The sequence below is a fragment of the Oryctolagus cuniculus genome, chromosome 2 (assembly GCF_051225735.1).
Source record: "Oryctolagus cuniculus isolate XC-2025 breed Fujian yellow rabbit chromosome 2, ASM5122573v1, whole genome shotgun sequence".
NCBI classification, from domain to species: domain Eukaryota; kingdom Metazoa; phylum Chordata; class Mammalia; order Lagomorpha; family Leporidae; genus Oryctolagus; species Oryctolagus cuniculus.
Window position 1 is genome coordinate 142,535,610 of NC_142868.1, and position 21,781 is coordinate 142,557,390.

Here is a 21,781-nt window from a genome sequence, read left to right on the forward strand (position 1 = left end):
AGACAGAAGACACCACAGAATCCAAGATTAGGGTCCCACGTGGAACACAGTGAAGGAGGAAGCCCTGGCTCCACAGCCACACATTTGGACCTGGAGAGCAGCCGGTCCACATGGAATGGGCAGCAGAAGTACCCAGAAGTGATGGCGCAGAGAGCCACAGTGCCTTAGATCTATTGAGAACTTTAAATCTCTGGCTTATATCTAGTTTATGGATGAAATAGTAACTCATGTAGAAAACTAAGCAGACATAAACAGGGAGGCAATTTTTTAATATGGGAATAAAATATAAAGTTAGAAGAAAATATATCTACAGACTACTGCAAGGTCAGCACTAAATATTGACGTAATTGTACCAGTTGACTACCAAATCCTGATTTAATAAATCACACCATATAACTAATGCTAAGGGGCAGGAAGTCTGTAAGAGAGCTTACACATCAGCAAGCCAGGAGGGAAGGGCTAACCTTGGCGGCAGAAGAGCTGAGCACCATTGCAGCCATTGGGGAAAGAGCCGTGCCCACACCCCGCGATGCTGGGAATAGCACTGTGCAGGCTATGGAGGAGGCGATGTGTCTAAAAAGATCTAGCTAAGATGGGGCCCCCGTCTTCAGCAAGGCCCGAGTCTGAGACTCTGGTAGAATTCTATGTTCACCTTGTGTTGCAAGTGAAGAGCTGGAAAAAGGGAGGGGGTGCACCAAGAGCAGATTGTGGGCACTTGGTGCTGGGGAAGGGGAGATTACCTTGGTTTAGGGGGTTGAGAACACCTTCACGGGAGTGGAAGGAATTGAATTTCGCCTTGAGAGAGAAGTAGGGTTTCCGTAAAAAGGAAAAGAGAGATGGGCCCTCAACCCAAACCACTCTGGTTTCCCTTGAGAAAAGTTAGCCGCTGGTTTTTTCAAGATGGCCGCCGCGAGAGCTGGGTTATCACTTAGCGCTGTATTGGCGGATTTCTGACAGGCCTGAGTCGTTCTTAGGATGTTGGTGAGCGAGTGCTGGGGTGGGGGGTCTTGGAGGCCCCAGCGGTGCAGATCATCTAAGCCTGGTGCCAAGATGTGCCGTGTACCTATTTCTCCATCAACCTCTTGCTACTACAGTATTTCATTCAAAACAAGGGGAGAAAAGTCCAGTCTTTCTCCCTTTCCTGTTTCTGATGGCCGTGACCGAATTTGTCTTGCATGAACGGTTCTTGTGTTCTTATTTAAAAGAAGAATTTGGCATATGGCAGACCTCCCCAAGCTATCTTTAGTTGGTTGTGGGGTGTAAGTGATTAAGAATGCAGCTGGACTTGCTACCAACACATGCTTTGAAGGAGTGAGCTGCTGAGCAGACAGGCCTGGTTAGAAGTTTAGAATAGCCTCTTGGGATCAAAGATCTAATTTTTCAAGTGCATAGCATACAAGAATCCCTCCCTCAGGACCGGAGCGTGGAGGGCCGTTTGCACCAGAGGCGGCATGACTTATTTGTTGAAAATGGCGGCCACCCTTGGCTCTGGAGAGACAGCCATGCTTCACTGGGAGTAGACAGGAGGAGGCTGACTTCATTTTCCTCTGTGTAATTTGGCCGCAGTGCTGCCTTGGAATAAACATGTCTTTGCTTCTCCAGGCCGGCCCAGCACAGATCCATCTCTGTCCTCTTGCTCGGTTACACAGCAGTGCTGGTGCCTTAGTCTTCAAAGCCTGGAACTCCCTCTTGCCTCCCCTCCAAAAATTTGTTCTTAAACTTTACAAATATTTACCAAGTTTCTGCCATCCGCAGGACCGTGCAGAGAACACAAAGATGAATGAGACAGGGGGCCTGCCTGCAAGTGTTGTCATTAAAGATAGGACCTAGGCCTGGCCCCCGGCGCTTTTGCCCATGTGCTCAGTAGGTGTTTACTGGAGGGAGCAGATTAGACAGATGGGTGGGCTTCAGGGAAACCCTCATGGAGAAGGTGACCTTGGAGTTGAGCCTTGGAGGGCAGGTTTAGCTGTGCCGAGAGGGATGTTCTGGGCGGAGGAGCTGGAAACCCGGGCATGGCTGGAGAACAGGAAGAAGAGTAATCCCCATGGGCTGCCTTCACACGGGCTGCCGGGCACTTAGCTGAAGTCCCCCCCCCCCCCCAGTAGCATTGAACCCTCCCAGCAGCTTTTCTCCTGTCGAGCAAACTAAGGTCTGGGGTATTTGCACAACCTCCCCAAGGATGGGCCTGTGTGTTACGAGGGGAGATTAGAACTCAAGCCCTGTGCCAGATCTCCGATTTCTAGCCCCTAAGCCAGGAAAGACTTCAGCTAGAGCAGAAAGATATTTGAAAGGGGGGAAGGAGAAGTTTTTCAAATTTAGAAAAAAGTGGCCCGGGCGGGCAGATGGGAGAGCAGACCCTGAGTGCCCAGCTGATGGCTCTGTCAGCAGCTGCGAGCCCTTGAAGGCTTTCAGTGGAGTGTGACGTGGCCGCAGCAAGGCTTCCAAGTGTGACTGCAAAAACACTGGAGGTGCCCGACACCCCTCGCCTCCTTTCATCCTCACGACAGTCCTGTGAGATAGGTGCTGCGGATGCCTCCTTTTCCCGGGAAGGAGTCTGAGTGCAGATGACTTGCTCCGAGTAGACTTAGGTATTGCTGTGCGAGATGAGCTGGAGGCTGGAGGCAGAGAGGTAAGTCAGGCCGCCGAGGGAGTCTGCAGAGAGGAGAGGTGAGGAAGGCGCAGGTGTGAGAGAGTTGGGCTACAGCTGCAGGGGCTGAGGGAGAAGAGTCCGATGGCAGAGGCCTCTGACGTCTGTGGGATGCGCTGCTGGCACTGGGGAGAACCTTGGGAATGTAAGAGGATGGGGGAGGAGTCCCCTTTTGGACCCCCCAAACAGACCTGAAGGGTCAAGTTGGGACATTGTACCCATAGGTGGGGCTGAAGGCCTTGAGCTCAGGGCAGGTATCAGGGACTAAGGACTAAGCAATGATAGGGGGTGAGTGAAGGGGATGTGGTAGCCACTGAGCTTGGGCCATGTACAGAGAACTGCTGGGGAATCACTGAACACATGGACCTGAGGCCAGAGCTTAAGTGGGGACGTGGGGGCCGGCTGGAGCCCCCAGAGGAGCCGGGTGATGGGATGAAGTTAGGCGATGCAGCTGATCTTGGTCTCTGGGTGCTCTTGTACTCTTTGCTCTTGCTTTTAGAGTCTACCCTAAACAGGCTGTCTCCCATTTTCCTTGTTCAAAACATGGATATAAATCACTACAGTTGGCATAAATTTGCCTAAGGAAAAAGAAGTAGCATAATATGACAATGTAGTGTTTTATATATGTATGTATTTGAAAGGCACAGAGACACACACAGAAGCAGATCTTGCATCCTCTGGTTCACTCACCAAATGCCTGCCAAGAGCTGGGGCTGGGCCAGGCCAAAAGCGGGAGCCTGGAACTCCAGTGATTGGGCCTGCTGCCTTCAGGGTGTGCATTGGCAAGGAGCTGGAGCGGGGACCAGAGCCACACCTGGAACCAGGTACCCTGATATCCCATCTATGGCTTCCCCACTGCACTGAACACCTGCCCTGTAATGTTTCATTTAATTGTTTTCTCTTGAAAGGAAAAAAACCTATTAACTAGTACTTGAATTGTGAATCTCACTGTGATCAGAACTGCGCTTGGCATCAGGAAATAGACATAATAAGTAATATAAGTAATATCAAAACCAGACAGCAAGATGGAGAGGTATAGGACTAAGCTGTATGCACACAAAGCTGCAGGTGTGTGGTGCTCAGTAAGTGCCCAGGAGGGGCAGGGCAGTGGATTTTGCTCGGTGTTCATCTTTCTGGCCCAGGGGCAGTTCTCAGGAGTGAGTTTATTGGGGGCTCTTTTGAAAGAGAAGGTCCATCGCAACCTGGTTCCTGTGCAGGACGCCACAGCCACGCCTCCCACCCACCATGGTGAGTCTCCCATAGCAGCTTCCTTCTCTGACACAGTGAGTTTTAAAAGCAGGGATTTATCTTTTTTTTTTTTTTTTGACAGGCAGAGTTAGACAGAGAGAGACAGGGAGAAAGGTCTTCCTTCCGTTGGTTCACCCCCCAAATGGCCACTACGGCCAGTGCACTGTGCCTATCTGAAGCCAGGAGCCCGGTGCTTCCTCCTGGTCTCCCATGTGAGTACAGGGCCCAAGCACTTGGGCCATCCTCCACTGCACTCCCAGGCCACAGCAGAGAGCTGGACTGGAAGAGGAGCAACCGGGACAGAATCTGGCACCCCAACCGGGACTAGAACCCACGGTGCCGGCGCCGCAGGTGGAGGATTAGCCAAGCGAGCTACGGCGCCGGCCCTGGATTTATCTTCAATCCCCAGTGTGGTCTTCCTGAATCCCACGATGTGTAATTGCTTAGTTATTGAGCTATTGGCTAATCTATTTCTAGCAGATTAGCTACCTGAAAGGAAATGAGAATTTAAATTGTTTGCTGGACTTTCAGAAATTTACTTGTGTGGGAGACATTTCCTCCACCCACACATAGGACAAAGGGAAGGCTTTTTTTTTTTTTTTTTTTTTTTGACAGGCAGAGTGGACAGTGAGAGAGAGAGACAGAGAGAAAGGTCTTCCTTTGCCGTTGGTTCACCCTCCAATGGCCGCCGCGGTCAGCGCGCTGCGGCCGGCGCACCGCGCTGATCCGATGGCAGGAGTCAGGAGCCAGGTGCTTATCCTGGTCTCCCGTGGGGTGCAGGGCCCAAGCACCTGGGCCATCCTCCACTGCACTCCCTGGCCACAGCAGAGGGCTGGCCTGGAAGAGGGGCAACCGGGACAGAATCCGGCGCCCCGACCGGGACTAGAACCCGGTGTGCCGGCGCCGCAAGGCGGAGGATTAGCCTAGTGAGCCGCGGCGCCGGCCAGGGAAGGCTTTTTTTCCTCCGGAGCAGCCCCTGTTCAGTGCAGATTTACAGCTTTCCTGCTAGAGCGCCTGCTAGACCTTCCTGGTGTTCTTCCCAACACCTTTAACTTGTACTGTTTTGTCCCATTTTAGGGAAGAGGACCGTGGATTCAGAAAGCATAGTGGCTTGTTCAAGATCCCCAGCTGGCCCGGGCCAGGGGCTGAGGCAGGGGTGCAGAGCTCTCTGACTCCCTCAAGGCTTTCTGCTGAGTTGTCAGGAGTAGCCTGACAGTTGGCAGGAATGATTACGGAATGAATGGATGCTCCAAGAAGAATAGCCCACCAACAGCTCTTTCTTATTTCTGATAAATCCTTGTATAATGATCCTTATTGCAAAGGAGAAAAAAACTATGATGATTCAGTAAGCATAAGGTTTTTTTTGCATAAAATTGCACATTTTAGCTCTGCATTTTGGGCCAGGGAGTAGGGGTTGGAGAGCAGGTGGAGAGGACTTGGGAGAGGGCCCATGTTTCCTGTACTGAGTTTTCCACAGTGGTACTACATGTGTGTGCCCGTGTATTCAAGGTGGTTGAATGCTGTATTTAGGATTATTTTCAAGAATATGCTGCCTGTTTTTATCTCTGTAGCAATAAGAAGAATACTCCGCTCCCTGATCTTTTGCCTTTGGGAAAGGAGATGAGGAGAAAGCTCCTTTATTCCTGTCACTCAGTGGCAGGTGGAGTCTCTTGTTCAGGGGTCCGCCAGACCACCCACTCTCCCTTTCTTATTCGTGCTGCCCTCTGCTTCCATCCCTTATCCCGTCCACTCAGCTCCCAGCAGCCCACTGTAACAACACTTAGGAAGACAAGAGCTTGGACGAAGGGGAGGACTGGGTGTCCCAGGCATGGTCTGATTAATCCCGTTCATTAATCCCATTCATTGTCAAGTATGGCTTTTTAATGAGCTGATTCATTACTGAGAGTAGGTCTCCTGCAAACTCTCCATCTGGATCCTGCAGATTTAATTTCTCACAATTTCCTCATTTCAACACCGTTGAGTCATAAGCTTTATGATTTCCTATGAATGTAGGATCTTGCCTCATATTTTATTTAAGTCTGAGGCATATATATATATATATATATATAATGAAAATCTTAAAAAAATAAATTAGACCAACTCATGGATGGATTTTTTTTTTTAAAGATTTATTTATTTGAAAGGCAGCGTTACAGAGAGAGGGAGGGAGACAGAGATCTTCCATCCACTGGTTCGCTCCCCAGATGGCTGCAGTGGTCAGAGCTGGGTCAGTCTGCAACCAGGAGCCAAGAGCTTCTTCTGAGTGTCCCATGTGGGTGAAGAGGCTCAAGCACTTGGGCCACCTCCCACTGATTTCCTAGGTGCATCAGCAGGGAGCTGTATCGGAAGTGGAGCAGCCAGACTCGAGCTGGTGCCCACATGGGATGCGGGTGTCTCAGGCGGCAGCTTTACCTGCTGTGCCATAATGTCGGCCCCTATAGGTGGATATTTAACTTGTCTCTAAAGGAAGAAGGATTGTCCACTTGTAAAAAATATCATAGATTCAACAAAAATAGAGAAAAAGTTTCCTTCAATTATGATAATGCAAAGAGTTAATGTAAAACTATGAAGCATTCAGGAAATTAAAAAAAGAGACACTAAGACAACCAGTAGAACATAGACAGCACTTTAAGAAATGCCATATTGGGGCTGGCGCTGTGGTGCAACAGGTTAAAGTCCTGGCCTGCAGCGCCGGCGTCCCATATGAGTGCTAGTTGGAGTCCCAGCTGCTCCACTTCCAATCCAGCTCTCTGCTATGGCCTGGGAAAGCAGTGGAGGATGGCCAAGGTCCTTGGCCCCCTGCACCCATGTGGGAGACCCGGAAGAAGCTTCTGGCTCCCGGCTTCGGATTGACCCAGCTCCAGCCATTGTGGCCATTTGGGGAGTGAACCAGTAAATGGAAAATCTCTCTCTTTCTGTGTGTCTACCTCACTGTAACTCTGTCAAATAAATAAAATAAAACTTTAAAAAAATAAAAAAAAGTCATACTGATTGATCAAGAAAGAAAAATGTAGTTGGCTAAACATAGAACAAAATAGTTTACCTCACAGATTATTAAACAGATGCAATGAAAGCATAATCATGGGTTTCAGCTGTGATTATTATAAAATAGAAAAATATTTTAAATACTGGTGTACTTTTGGTGACGTAGTGGTTTTCGTACACTGTTGTTAGGAGGAGAATTTCTAGAAAGCAAATCGATCATTTCTGTTGTTTGTTTTTTTGAAAGTTCATTCTCTCCACGAATTCCTCTTGTAGAAATTTAAAGATAATAATCAAAACGAAAACACATTTGTGCTCAGTGGTGCTTTAAAGTTTTGTGAGTGGAAATGTCGTGAAGAGCCTGGTAGAGCAGTTCAGCCATGCAGAACATCCACATAGAATGCAGCCTTGAACAACAGTGCTCTTAGAGAGTCGGACAAAAACAGGATCCAGAACTCTGTACCTGTGGGACACAATCCCAAGTTGGCCCGGAACACGAGGACACAGAAGGATGGCAGGAACCGAACTAGGTCATTTCTGGGTTGTGGTGTCACAGACAGGACTCTTGTTTACATCCTTTATTCTCTTCTGTGTGTGTTAAAGTGATCAGCTGCTTCCGGTTTGCCCAGCACTGCTGTGGTTTTAGCATTGTAAGTGAATGGTTGGTCACTCTAGTATTAATGCATGTACAAGGGCACTTCAGAAGGCTTATGTGGGGACCAGCACAATGGCACAGTGGGCAGAGCTGCCTCCTGCAACACTGGCATCCCATATAGGCACCAGTTCAGGTCCTGGCTGCTCCACTTCCCATCCATCTCTCTGCTGATGCACCTGGGAGGGCAGTGGAGGATGGCCCAAGTGCTTGGGCCCCTGCACCCACGTGGGAGACCTGGAAGAAGATCCTGGCTCCTGGCTTTGGACTGTCCTAGCTGTGGCTATTCAGCCACCTGGGGAGTGAACCAGTGGGTGGAAGATCTGTCTCTCTGTCTCTCCCTTTTTCTCTTTCGTAACTCTGCCTTTCAAATAAATAAGGAAATCATAAGGAAAAAAAAGAAGGAAGGAAGCTTATGTGTTTTCCTTCTGTCCCATCCTCCCATAAACTTTCTGAAGCCCTGCACATGGACGGATATACGGATGTACTTGGTAGCTTTGGGATCCGCAAGGAGAGAAGGCCTACTCTCCTGGGAATGGAGAGTCCCTACCCGCATTTGTGGGGATGAAAAGTCCTTGTCAGGGTCCCCACGGGTGCCTAAAGGTCAACCAATGAGGATCAGACCTGCCTCGACCTTTAACCCCCACGCCCTGTATCTATAAAAGGAACCCTCCCAACCTCTGATGCCCCTGCCCTGTTGAGACCGGGGAACCTCACCTGGGAGCGGAATCCCAATAAAAGCTTATGAATTAATTGATTAATCTGCCTGAGAAGATTTGTTACGCACCGGACACCTTCCAGTACTTCTGTATCGAGGTGAGGTTGTGCCACTGTGCAGGGAAGGCCAAGCTGACGGAGGTGACATGTGGATGCACGTGGATGGGGCCTGTGTGGTAGGTAGTCAGACAGTCAGGATTTTGATGACTGACCTGAGAGTAAATAAACAGGCGATCACATAAGCAGCGCTTACACGTGGCACATGGTGCTGGAAGTGCCTTTGCTGGTTACCGCCGTGTTCATCACAGGTCCTGTGACGCAGCCCATTGATGGAGGCAGAGAGAGATGGAGGGGTTCACCCGGGTCACACAGCTCCTGCGGCGTCTCAGACTGGGCCGCTGACCAGCCCCCACATCGCCACAGATGCCCATGCTCGCCACTCCGCTGGCTGCCCTGCCCCCACTGAGCTGGCCAGGTTCAGCTTCCTGCTGCCTCAGCCCCAGTGCTGTAGCCAGGACTGCCCTTGCCTCACACAGAGGAAACATCTTCCCCTGCTGCAGGGCGCCTGGGTGGGGATTTCCACAGCAGAGCGGCTGCTGAGAGAGCTCTGTCTGTTTGGCACATGGTCTTGTGGCCCTGGGCTGGGTCCAGGTGCAGCCTTGGTTATTTCTGGAAATACTTCTCCTTTGTTTGGTCAAGTCTGGCTCGTTAGTCATCTTCCTCTGTAAGGTGGTGCTGGGCACCTCTGCCCAGACCATCGGACATCTCTGCAGGTGTTGCGATCATCTGTGAGAGTTCTGGACTCTGCAGATTTCAGGAGGAGGCCAAACACAGGCAGGGGTGACAGCATCAGGTGAGCATCCTCAGCATCGCTCAGCACCCACTGTTGTCTCTGGGTGGTGGAACAGCGGAGGTTTTTATTCTGGTGTGTTACAGAGAGAGAAAGAGTCCATCCGCTGATTCATTCCCCAAGTGGTTAGTGTGTGTGTGTGTTTTAAGATTTATTTTGTTTATTTGAAAAGCAGAGTTAGAGAGATTCCATCCACTGGTTCATTCCCCAAGTGATTAGTGTGTGTGTGTGTGTGTGTGTGTGTGTGTGTTTTCAGATTTATTTTGTTTATTTGAAAAGCAGAGTTAGAGAGATTCCATCCACTGGTTCATTCCCCAAGTGGTCAGTGGCACTGCCACTGGCTTCCAGTGACTCACCAATAAGGGATGCCAGCGTCACAGGCAGCAGCTTAATCCACTGTGCCACAAGGCTGGCCCCTGTATTTACTGTTTTTTGGTTACCTGTTTTAAATATTTCTTCAAGAAACCTGCTTTACTTCCCAGGTTATTTTTTTTAAGACTTCATTTATCCACTTATTCATTCATACATTTGAAAGATAGAGTGACGGATTGGGGGTGCAGACCTTCCATCTGCTGGTTCACTCTCCAAATGGCCACAATGGCCAGCACTAAGTCAGGCTGAAGCCACAAGCCAGGAACTCCATCTGGGTTTCCCATGTGGGTGGCAGGAATCCACCTGTTTAGGCCATCTTCTGCATCCTTTCCAGGTGCATCGGCAGGAAGCTGGGTCAGAAATGGAGCAGGCAGGACTGGAACCAGGCACTCCAGTATGGCATGTAGGTGTCCCAGAAAGTGGCTTAATCTGCTATGCCACACACATACCCATGTTCCAAGTTTAAAAGATGCATTACTTTTTTAAAAGTTTTTCTTTTAATCTAGATTTTCTGTTAGCGCAATATTTTCAGCTCCTTCATAAATGTGTGCATGGCAGAGGTCTTCCTAGCCGTCATCCAGTTAGAGCAGCTCCCGTCTGTACCAAGGGACACCTCTAACTGTTGTCTGGACTGTGGCAGAATTTCTGGCTGTTTTGTTTTGCCACAGTAAATGAGCAGTTAAAAGGTCCTGGCATTCTTCACCCAGGGGATGCAGGCATGACATTTCTTAGATGTGAGAGATGTTTTTGCTTTTAAATCTTGGAAAACTATTATCTGACAAATATGAACGTTTTAGTTACTTGATTTTCAGTGGGGACTGTGATGTTTTCAGCTAAAAACATTTAAATTGGGGTCTGTGTGTTATGTTTGGAAGAAGCTGTGTGACGTTCAAAAGTATCTATCACTCCCCCTTCCCTACAACATACTTCTTTTGGGAGAAGAGAAGAAGGTTCTTGCTGAAACGTTAAAGTGGAGTATTCTTAAAATGTTTAGTGTCCAAGGGAAAGATTATGGTTCCCAAGGCAAGATGTTCCTTAAAAAAAGAGCAGGCATTTGCATTGCTGCTTCTGGAAGGGGGATGAGGCGTCCGTGGGGTGAGAAGAGAGGAGAACTGAATTTTCTGGCCTGCCCAGGTGGAATCTTGATGCTGGGGCAGAGCTGGGAAGTGGAAGAGGAAAGAGGGCTGGGGGCTTGGGAAGCTGGAGTGGGGGGCAGACGGGGCTAGTCAGGACCCCGGGGCCCCTCCCCAGGACCAGCAGCATGGCAGGATTTCGCCCTGACCCCTGCCGGTGGTACCCACTGAATCCCGTGGCTCACTTGCTGTGCCTATGGATATTAGCTGAACTGGGGGCTTGTGAGCTGCCCAGGACACCAATTTTACCCCTAGGCCAAGGAGAATGGGGCCAGGGGTAGGCCAGGAGCTGCACTGAGAAAGGCCATTTAATTAAAGACTAGGACTTTTATTACACTGGACCCGGCTCTCAGGGTTTGAGTTTTGCTTTGGGCGCCCAGGGGCTGTCCGTGAACACTATAGGAGTGTGCCTGGTTGTGTGTGTGTATTGGGAAGAGTGCTTTTCACTCCCTGGCCTCCTGGCTTTGGTCCCTTGTCTGCACTGGTAGTCACCAGATGGGACTGAAGACTCCACCCCTGCCGCTCCTGAAGAGACCATCTCCCTGTCACTCTCAGGAAAGCAAATGGAAAAACTGTTCCTGGGGGCCTTCACTGCCCTCTCAGGGGCTCAAGAAGTCACCACAAATGGAGCCACAGCGCCCAGGATGGAGTAGGAGCAGAGAGAATGCTGGAGGCGGGCACAGGGCAGGGGGCGGCCCCGCCCACACGCTGGCCAGGGCTGCCCCGACCTCACCCTCATTTGCTGGGCACCGATAAAGTCTCTGGCCCCGCCCCTAGTGGGAGACACAAGATCCTTACCTTGAGGGCTCAGATTCTGTTTCATAAGCTCTGGATTCGCTCACATTGAACTTGCTTCTCCCCCAGACAGGTTGTATGAAAACAAGGCCCTGAGCAGGACCTTGTGGGTGAGGCACGCACTCAGCCTGCAGATGGGTGTCTCACAGGTGGATCGTGGTGGCTTTTCCGCAGGGTCTCCCTGCTTTTGCAGTGTTTGCAGGTCCTCTTTCTAGATGGTTATGTTTGTGGCAAATTTGCACTTCTGGTTTTGTAGTCTATGTACCTAAATTGGAAACATTAGTATTTTATATTTTCTGGTTTATTTTAAGCAAGTACTCCACTCTGGAGTTCACATGCGCACAATTTCCTAACCTTTCCAACGTAGACCCTCATTGACTTCCAAGACAACTTTTGCAGCTTTGATAGGTTTGTTGGGAGATTTTTGTTGTTAGTTTTTGTTCACGGGCACCAGAATTGAATTTGCTTAGCCATTATGCTCCTTTAAGTAAACTGGAGCACTGGGTGTACTGACCTCCATGTTGTGTAGAAACCTGGAAACTCCCGGATGAGGGTCACAAATGGTCAGTCACGGACAGGAGCCGCCTGTATTGGAGGGAGAGCCCACCTCTGCCCTCACCGTGGCCCTTTTGTCTCCAGAGAACAATGGTTGTATTCCTTCATGGAGAAAGCACAGGAAGACATCCCGCAGACTTGGACGATGGTCCTGGCTCCAGCGTCCTGTGACTCCAGCTGAGGGACCGGCAGCCACTGAGCCGCTAGCACGTAACCACACCACGCAAGGTGCTGGGGTCATGCCTCGCAGACACGCCCTTCGCCCCGGCACAGCAGGAAGGGCCCCAGACCCTGCCTTGGGGTTTTAGATGTGCAGGGTATTCACTCAAGCCTTCAGGGTGCAAGCGTCTCTCTGGAACATTAAAACCAGCTTCACCCTCGGAGGAGGAAAAAGGAGCTCTTAGAGAGCCATTTGTGGGAACTCCATGCTTGTGATGTGTCAAGTGTGCAGGGAAAGCCAGGTCTCTAAGTAGATATTCTAGAAGGTGCTTCTTTACCCAGGACTTCGTAAGCAGCCAGGTGCTCCGAACGTCCAGAGTGGCAGCGGAAGAGCCCAGACCTGAACCGGCCTGCCTTAGACAGATGCCCTGAGCATCTCGAATGATCTGCTTCCTCTAAAATGGGGATGCAGATGGCACAGTTGACAAATTCATGATGTTGGCGTTAAGCATGTGCTGGGTTTGCAACTCTGCTGTGGCTCTGCGGGGATCAGAGATGACCTTACATCTTCAAGGAGAGACCCTGTGGGTGCAGAAGCCTGTGTACAGGAGTACAGGTTACACCCATGCCACGGGAGACAGAATGGAGCATAAGCGGCCTAGCCCTCCCCTGGCACGTGGTGCCTCTGCAACCCCTGCCCTTACTGTTAGCGCCTGTTGGACGTGTCCCTTGGTTAAGCCTGGTGAAGATCGGCTGAGGTCCGTGGACGCACAGGATAAATGCCTCTGCTGTCTCATCTCACTTCACCATTCCCCGCTGTGGCTTTGCTTCCATCTCCCACAGGCACGATCACTTGACCATTGCTGGAAAAAGCAACACTGCCCGGACGTTTAGGAAGCGATTTGGGATCCCCAGTGTTTTTCTTCCTCTTGAAAAATAATAAGCAGGTCTATGTTACCAGGGTAGTGATTATCATCTGCCTCTTCTGCTGCCTGCCCCAGGGCTGCACCCTGGCTTAGAAGGAAATTCAGGGCCCTAAGCATTTTCCCTTAAAAGCTCATCATATGCAGGGAAACGAGATCTTGTTAAAGTTTCCAGGTTCTTATCCATGTCCTCCCTTTCGATGGCCCTGGGTAGATTACCCTTTCTTTCTCTGGGTTCTGCCTCCCTCCTGTCAGGCGGATGGAAGTAAAAGGGTAGATAATGCTGATCCCCTAATTCCGTCTGTCTACCCCCCCTTCCCCATGCAGGTGCCAGAGTCCACAACTGCAGCCTGGCAGATTTCACAATGGCCATGAAGTTCATGCCAGTTCTTATTCAGATTGCCCTGGGACCCTCCAGAGGGCACAGAAATCTCCTTAGGGAGTTGTTTACTTTTCCTTTAGCTTGTTACTTGGCAGGGTGGCAGGGTCACAGGAGGCTTTGGAAGTGTCCCTTAACAAGGGGAAAAGCAAGATTCCTAGTGGCCATCTTATAGGAACTTAGGATAGGCCCTACTGTGTGCCTCGTTTTGTTCTGGAGAGAAGGGAGTGCATGGAAATGCTAAGCAAGGGACCCTGGGACGCTTGTTTACCCGAGGCATGAAGGAGAGGCAAGTTAATAAGTATTCCACTAAGCTGGAACCAGAGCACCCGGGAGGGAGCATCTGAATGGGTCACCCGAGAGGGTGGATACGGATCTCCTTGTCTTGAAGTCTTCCTTGGGGGAAGGATGAGGTTCAGGAGGGCTAGGAGAGGGGGAAGGCTTTTCTCAGAGGGAAGAGTAGCATCAGGTATATGCAGTCTGTGCTGTCACACTGGGCCTCGCACGGGACTAAATGCGCTACTGTTGCTGACTTGAAATTCTTAATAAAGTCTGAACAGAAGGTGGCCCCAAACAGTTTTCGTTTTGCATCAGGTTCTGCACATCATGCAGCTGCTCCTGCCTGAGATGGAGTTAGAACCTTGGGTTTGGACCAGATGAGGGAGAGTTTTGTCTGTCCAACTTGGGAACATGTGGCTTTCCTCTGGAAGAAGGGTGACAAGGCTGGTGGTGCAAGGAGGCCCGGAGGCTGGTAACATCCTGCTGGGACAGAACCCCGGTTCTCACTCCTGCTGGAGATGGGTGGGCTCTGAGCACTGGGGACCAAGGCCGCGCGGGCTGCTGCAGAGGTTTTAGATGGGCTGTAGGAGCCCAGCAGGAATGCAGAGAAAGAAGTCCCGGAGCCAGTGCAGCGAAGCAGATGTTTTGCAAGAGTGGGTGAGGCCCTTTCCCCAAAGACCCGGAAATCCGTGGAGGGACGGCTTGTGGACACAGGCGCGGCAGCTGCCCGGCTGCAGCAAGTGACCTGCAGATCAAGGTCTCTGTCAGCACCGAGAGCTTCACTAGAACAAATATTCATCCAAAAATAAACTTCCCGTTCTTCCTGTTTTTATAACTTGCCTATTTCCTCTGAGTTTGGGGCTGGTCTCCAGTTCCGTGGGTTATTAATCTTCAGAGGATCAAGACCTCTATAGAAGTATTTCCTGTACATGTTTATCTACCCAGCCTGAAATTATTTTCTCCAAATGATAAGAGAACTTTTCCACACGGGCGGGGCAGGCTTCTTTGAGAGCTTTCGTTAGGCACACCAGCGAGTCTCACCAACCCACAGAGGCGCATCCCTGCACCCAGGAAGCCCAGGCAGGTGGGGTGTGGCCCCCAGTAGATTTTGAGAGGCATGTCAGTCCACCTCCTCTAAGTGGGAGGCCAGAGTCCCAGGGGTGTCTGCCTCACTTTTAAATGTCCTGTTGAATTGCACAGGGGAAGGTGAGGGAAAGAAATCCCTGCTCCTTTGAGGAGCTCAAAATATCACTCATTAGAACATGGTGCTTTTCCCTCCCTAGCCATGTTGCAGCTTGGCCCGAGCTCAGACCCGATTGACAAATAGACAAGCTTGGTCACGTTAGGTGGGTGGGTGGTTTACTCATCAGCCCCAGTCCACCTGCCTCGGGGAGCCTTCCTTGCTCTCCCACTATTTGTGCGTACAAACCCCAAGCCAGCACGCTGGTGGGTATTTTTTATACCGTACGCCTTCTTGTATGGCTCTTGCAGAGAGGCCGCGGTGACCGGCTGCGTGGGCGGCGGCTTGTGCCGCAGCACAACTTGGAGGGAGGCCAGCTGCCTTTCCCTGACGCCTTCCGAGGTGGGGCTGGGATGCCCAGTTTTCAAACAGTACCACCGCAAGGCACCGGAGACTCAGGTGGCTCCACTGGGAATTGCTGTACCAGCCATGGCCTGTAGACCGGTGCTGCGCCTTGTCGTAGCCCCTGGCTCTGGCTGCCGAGCCCCTGAAATGAGGCTAGCGTAAACCAACCTGAGCTGCCAGTGCAAACTACACATCAGGTTTTGAAGCCTTATTACAAAGAATCTAAAGTATCTCATTAGTAATAACGTTATTTTGACTACTTGTTGGAAAATAGTTTAGATATGTTGGGTTATGTCAACATGTCATTATAATTAATTTCACCTGTGTTGTTTTTGGTGCTCTTGTAGTGTGATTGCTAAGGAGACTTGAAATAAAAGCCTACGTGGCTCAAGTTCATTTCTGCAGGACTGTCTTGCTACTCCATGCCGTGAGTGACTTCAGCTTCCAATGTGGCTTCAAAGGGAGTGTGTTCCCAGAGGAGGCCCCTGTGCCCTTGGCCCTGCTGAGGGAGTGACCCAGCCCAAGACTGCCCAGGGCAAAGCGGGGGACAACCTCTTCCTAAGCAGAAAGTGAATCCCTTACTAAGTGGCGGGAATTTCTAAGAACCCTTTCCCAAAGCATCTCTCCTGCCTTCCTTTTTTTCTTTTTTTTTTTCCTCCAATTTTTAAAATGTATACAAAGTGAGCAAATTCCATGTATTTCATGTATACAGATGTAGGAGCGCACTGATCCTTTCCCCCTAACCTCCCTCCCGCCCAGCTGTTTTCCTTCTTCACCTGCTTTTCTGCCCAGGCTTCTTCCTGGAACCCCCACCCCCGCAGGCTGTCTCAGGAACTGGGAAGCCACCGCTGCAGGCCACTTCCCCCCCTTCCCCTGCTGGAGTCCTGTGGACGTGTTGGGAAAACACAAGGTGGATCTGAAGCTCAGAAATCCCCAGGCCCACAAGCAGTCACCTAGCGTCAGGCTGGCACTTCAGGAGGGGGGTGGGGAATTCCGCTGGTGTCTGAAAGCCCCAGAGAATTCCCTGTCACAAGGAGGACTTTCGTAGTGACTGCGGAGGGGCAGCAAGAAGCTTGCTGGGCTGTGAGCTTCTCGTGTGCTGTCACGCAGTGACATCTCCCTGAGCGGGCACCTGTGTCGGGGTCCTGTTTCCAGCCCCACACTAAGCATTGCTCACTTTGCCATGGTTTGTCCCCCTTGTCTCTTAGATCCTGGACCTCTGCTGGAGTCATCATCATGGGAGTCAACATTTATGGAGTGCTTGCTGTATGCAGGCACAATGCACAGGGCCTCTTCACAGTACAGTTAACCAGTGTGACGATCTGATAAACTCTGATGCTCTTGTCTCCCTGTTTTTTGCAGATGGCAGGACTGCAGTTTAGAGAGATAGAATAAGTTGTCCATGAGTGAACTCATAGCTGGAAATCCATGGGGCACAGGTGCAGCTTGGGCCTTGCTACTTCAGAGCCAGTGTTTCACCATGCAGGCGTCTGTGCTCCATGCAGACTGACTCCGTGTTTGCATGGTTCCATCTGCACGAGCATTTGTTTAGTCCACATGTCCTCGTGCAGACTCGGACACTGTACCACCCAGCTAAGAGTGAGGAGCACTGGGTTCCTCTGGCCTTGGCTGGGAGGACTGCCTCTCATTTGGCTTGTTTCCTGCTGTGTGCTGCAGACTACCTCCACCCCCCGGGCTGTTGTATCCCAGGATCCAGGCCTATGAATGAGCCACGTGCTCAGGAGTTGGCCTGCTGTTTGGTTGTATGTCTTGATAGGTCGCATTCTTCATTACCTGGCTGTCAGTTTCCCCAGTTCTAAGATGGGAATATGAGGAGTACCTCCCTCAAAGAACTGCTTTGAAAATTAAAGAAAGACAGGGCGTACTTGCCATATTGAGTAAATGCCAGCTAGCATTTCACCACGCTCATCATTAATGCCATTTAATGCTTGCATGATGAATTGCAATCATATATGAAATGTGACAGCAGATATAATCATGTGGCTTGAAGTTTTTGTGTTAAGGCAAACACACATCAGAGCATGTACTTTTGGATTTGAATGTTGTGTCTTTCAAAGCCGTAACCTCACCTTGGGAGGTTCCACATTCATCTTGATTCCAAACCTGTTTGTTTGAAACATGTTTGGATGCCTTTTTCGAGCTCTTTTCAGGAAAAAATACATATATGTATATATTTATATATAAAATATATTTTTATGGGGGCCATTCTTGGCAATATTAAGTATTTGTTATATCAAAGTTGATTTTTAAACAAGATTTATTTTTTTATTTGAAAAACAGAGTCAGAAAGAGAAACACACACACTCACATACACACAAATACCTCTCCCATCCACTGGTTCTTTGCACAGATGGCCACAACAGTCAGGATTAGGCCGGGCTGAAGCCAGGAACCTGGAATTCCATCTGGGTTGCCCACATGGGTGGCAGGGGTTTAAGGACTTGGGCCATCTGCTAATGCTTTTCCAGATGCATCAGCAGGGAATTGCATTGGAAGTGGAGCAGCTGAGACTCAAACTGGCACCCACATGGGATGCTGACGTCACAGGCATCTACTCTGTAAGTTATAGCATGAGCTGAGTGGCCTTTGCATTTGGGGATTGTATAGCTGCAAATAGGGCCAATAAGAGAAGGTCACCAGCATCCAAGGGGTAGAGTCCAAACCTGACTTCTAACCTAACCTGACTTGCCTTGTGACTTACAGAATTCAAATAGGAAAGGGTGTGTGTTAAGGAAAGAGCCCACAGGTCGCATCCTCAGCAAGCATTGTACTGCTGGGTGTGAGAAGCACTCATCCCTGTCCCTGTGATGTCATACCGTGTACTGAGCGGGGCACACCTGGGCTGGAGGACAAATGTATGTCCCCATGAAAAATGGTAAAGAAGTTTCAAGGGCTTTGTGTCTTCAGGTTCAACGGTGACTAATACATGCGTCCGGGAGGGCAGGGTGCCAGGCACTATTTGGAGTTTGATGCCCTCTGGGGGAAATGGGAAGTGCCGAGTTCAGTCTGTCCTGAAGCACATCGGGGAGGACGTGGGCCTTTGACATTGAGCTCTGTCAAATCCCACCTCTGATCTCTCTGCTCATGCTGACTCAGGCATGACGACTTAAGATTACGTGGGCCTCGTTTCTTTCTTTTTCTTCTTTAAAGAGCGACAAAGAGAGAGAGAGAGAGAGATCTTCCATCCACCGATTCATTCCCCTTCCCCATGCACCTGCAATGGCCAGGGTTGGGCCAGACCAAAGCTGGGAGCCAGGAACTCCATCTGTGTCTCCCACATGGGTGTCAGGAGCCCGAGTCTTTGGGCCATCATCTGCTGCCTCCAGGCAGGCGCATTAGCAGAAAGCTGGCTCAGAAGCAGACTGCCTGGGACTGGAACTGGCACTCTGGTATGGGATGCCAGCATTGCAAGCTGGCTTTGTAACCTGCTGTCCACCATACCAGCCCCTGGGCCTCCTTTCTTTTCTGCCAAGTGCGACAGGCTTGTTAGGAGGGAAAGTCAGAGGAGTTACATACAAGAGAGGCCTCAACAGATACAAACCCTCCACCTTTCCCGAGCTGAGAATCTCAATTAACAACAACCCCTTTGCCACAAGAAGTGTACCAGTTGTACAGCTGATGCACAAAAATGTCCCTGGTCCCTGTATCAGGCGAGGGTGGATTCCTGAGAGGAGTTCTAGTTCCTCTCTGCTTGAATAGGGCCAGCTGTTAGGGCTCCAACACTCAGCAGCTGAGATGGATAGATGGATGGATGGATGGATTATATATTAATACAAGATGCATATTAATGCTTAATGCTCTGGTGCCTGACGGGGAGTGGCCAGTGGGATGTTTGGTCTGTACTGCGATCCAGATATTGATGACCGTAGACCCAGCTTCTGGTTTTCTTCTATTTGCCAGGTCCCTGTTTTTCCCTGTAGCTCTAGTGCCATCCTTGATTGCACCGGTAATTCATAGAAGTTTGGCCCAGACCCCAGACTGGGAGCCCTGGAGAGACGTGATTAGGCCAAGAGGGGCCCAGAAAAGCTCCGGCAGAGAGCATCCTGCTGCCACTGTCCTTCCACACTTAGCTCTGACTTCTCCCTGCATCACCCCATTAGCTTCCAGCACTAATTCTCAAACTTTTCTGTACACTAGAATTACCTGGGGAACTCTGAAAAATCCAGAAATTCAAGCCAGACAATTAAATCAGGCACCAGTTAAAACAGCAACAGAAACCTCCCAGGTGCCTCCAGTGTGCAGCCAAGTTTAACAGCCAGTATCTCAGGTGGCAGAGTGAAAGCTCTCCTGGTAGAGCTCCTTGCTGGGTCACCGACTCTGTCACTGACAGACCTCCAGGACAGAGGCGTCACCCCAAGGGGCCACAGTGGCACAGAGCCATGGTAACGGCCTGTCTTTCCTACTGTTATAAAACTGTTTTACTTTTAAATCTTTTTTCGGTGGACACTGTATCCCTGACCCTAGTTTCCTCCACCCCACCACACATACTTTACTTTTTTTTTTTTTTTAAGATTTATTTATTTATTTGAAAGGCAGAGTTTTGGAGTTACAGAGCAAGATAGACACACAGAGAGAGAGGGCTTCTGTCTGCTGATTCACTCTCCAAATGGCTGCAATGACTGGAGCTGTGCTGATCCTAAGCCAGGATCCAGGAGTTACCTCTGGGCCTCCCAAGCGGGTACAGGGATGGGCCCAAGGACTTGGGCCATCTTCTGCTGCTTTCCCAGGCCATAGCAGAGAGCTGGATTGGAAGTGGAGCAGCCGGGACTCGAACTAGTGCACATATAGGATGCCGGCACTGCAGGCAGCAGCCTTACCTGTTATGCCACAGCGCCGGCCCCACACACACTTTTTATCGGGAGGAAGAGGTAGGCTGGAGTATTTCAAAGCACGTCCTATATTTCATCCCATTTCATCTAAAATACTTCAGGGTATGTATCTCAGAGATAAGTACTTTTAATTTTTTAAGATTTATTTATTTGAAAGGCAGTTACAGAGAGAGTACGAGAGAGGGATCCCCCATCCTCTGGTTTACTCCCCAAATGGCCACAGTGTCTGAAACTGGTTCAGGCCAAAGTCAGGAGCCCAGAACTCTATCCAGGTCTCCCACGTGGGGTGCAGGGATCCCAACACCCTGGCAATCTTCTGCTGCTTTCCCAGGTGCATCAGCAGGCAGGCAGATCAGAAATGGAGAACCCGGAACTCAAACCAGTGCTCATATGGGACGCCGGCATCATAGGCAGTGGCCCAACCCGGCCCCAATAAGTTCTTTTAAAACAGTAACCACAATACCATTTATTACACCTAAGAAAATTAATGGTAACACCTTAACCTTGTCTAATATTAAATCCGTGTTCCGTTTTCTCCTGTTTGTCTCAAAAGTGCCCTTATGTAGTTGGTTTGTTCCAATTAGGGCCCAAGCAAGTGTAATTTGTTTTTAATAGTTGGGCTTTAACCTCAGGGTAATGAAATAGCTGTTGTGTACACACACAGGTAATGATGCATATGCACTTCTGAAAAGAGGTGTCAATGGCATTGGGCTGAGCTGATGTTTACAGGATGTCTGTCTCCTTCTTACCTTCCCCAGCTCTTCTGTTGGGGCCTTGACAAGTTACAGAGGAAATGCTAATTGAGGCCCCAGCCACAGCCACTTCTGCACCCTGCTTATGCCTGAAGGCATATTCCCTTCTAGACTAGAATAGAACCTTCAGGATGCTGTGGAAAGAGTGAGTCAGCTTCGCAGCAGCTGCCTTAGAATGTCCTGCCCCTTTGCTGGAGCCTGTGACAAAGAAGGGCTGGGACTTCATACTGGGCGCTGCCAAGGGGTCTTGCTGTGGTAGCCGCCTAGGGAGCCACCTAGGACTTGTGCTGTGGTGGAGGTATTGGCCAACACCCCCTCGTTCCCGCTCTCCTGAGGGTGTGGATGGCCCTGTGTGGCCTTGCCTCCAGCTGGACCTTAGGGTTCAGGTCTAGATATTGACCAAGGAAGACCGCCCCCTGGGATAGTACCAGCCACCTCACCAGGCAGTGCTTTGGCTCAGTGTCCCCTGTCTGAGACAGGTGCTGTTAGGATGTCTTAAAGGGAAAATGCCTGGGTGGCTCCAGGTTGAATGGGTGGTGAGACTTTTTTTTTTTTTTTTTTTTTTTTTAATTTTTTTTTTGACAGGCAGAGTGGACAGTGAGAGAGAGAGAGAGACAGAGAGAAAGGTCTTCCTTTGCCGTTGGTTCACCCTCCAATGGCCGCCGCGGCCGGCGCGCTGCGGCCGGCGCGCTGCGGCCGGCGCACCGCGCTGATCCGATGGCAGGAGCCAGGTGCTTTTCCTGGTCTCCCATGGGGTGCAGGGCCCAAGCACCTGGGCCATCCTCCACTGCACTCCCTGGCCACAGCAGAGGGCTGGCCTGGAAGAGGGGCAACCGGGACAGAATCCGGCGCCCCGACCGGGACTAGAACCTGGTGTGCCGGCGCCGCTAGGCGGAGGATTAG

The 21,781-nt window shown here is 50.3% G+C and overlaps 1 protein-coding gene across 4 annotated transcripts in view; it reads left to right on the forward strand.

Annotated features, from left to right (window-relative positions):
- SPRED2 (sprouty related EVH1 domain containing 2) overlaps nucleotides 1–21,781 on the forward strand; it is a 125,762-nt gene that overhangs the window by 32,164 nt on the left and 71,817 nt on the right. Inside the window, exon 1 of one of the 4 annotated variants that reach the window (XM_089327600.1) lies at nucleotides 2,470–2,629. The exons of 2 other annotated variants lie outside the window; for them this stretch is intronic. In XM_089327600.1, the coding sequence (XP_089183726.1) occupies nucleotides 2,604–2,629 (26 nt within the window). In that variant the 5' untranslated portion in view covers nucleotides 2,470–2,603. Of the gene's footprint in view, nucleotides 1–2,469; nucleotides 2,630–2,687; nucleotides 2,793–21,781 lie in introns of those variants that run through there. One more of the 4 variants, XM_089327601.1, reaches the window with a different exon arrangement.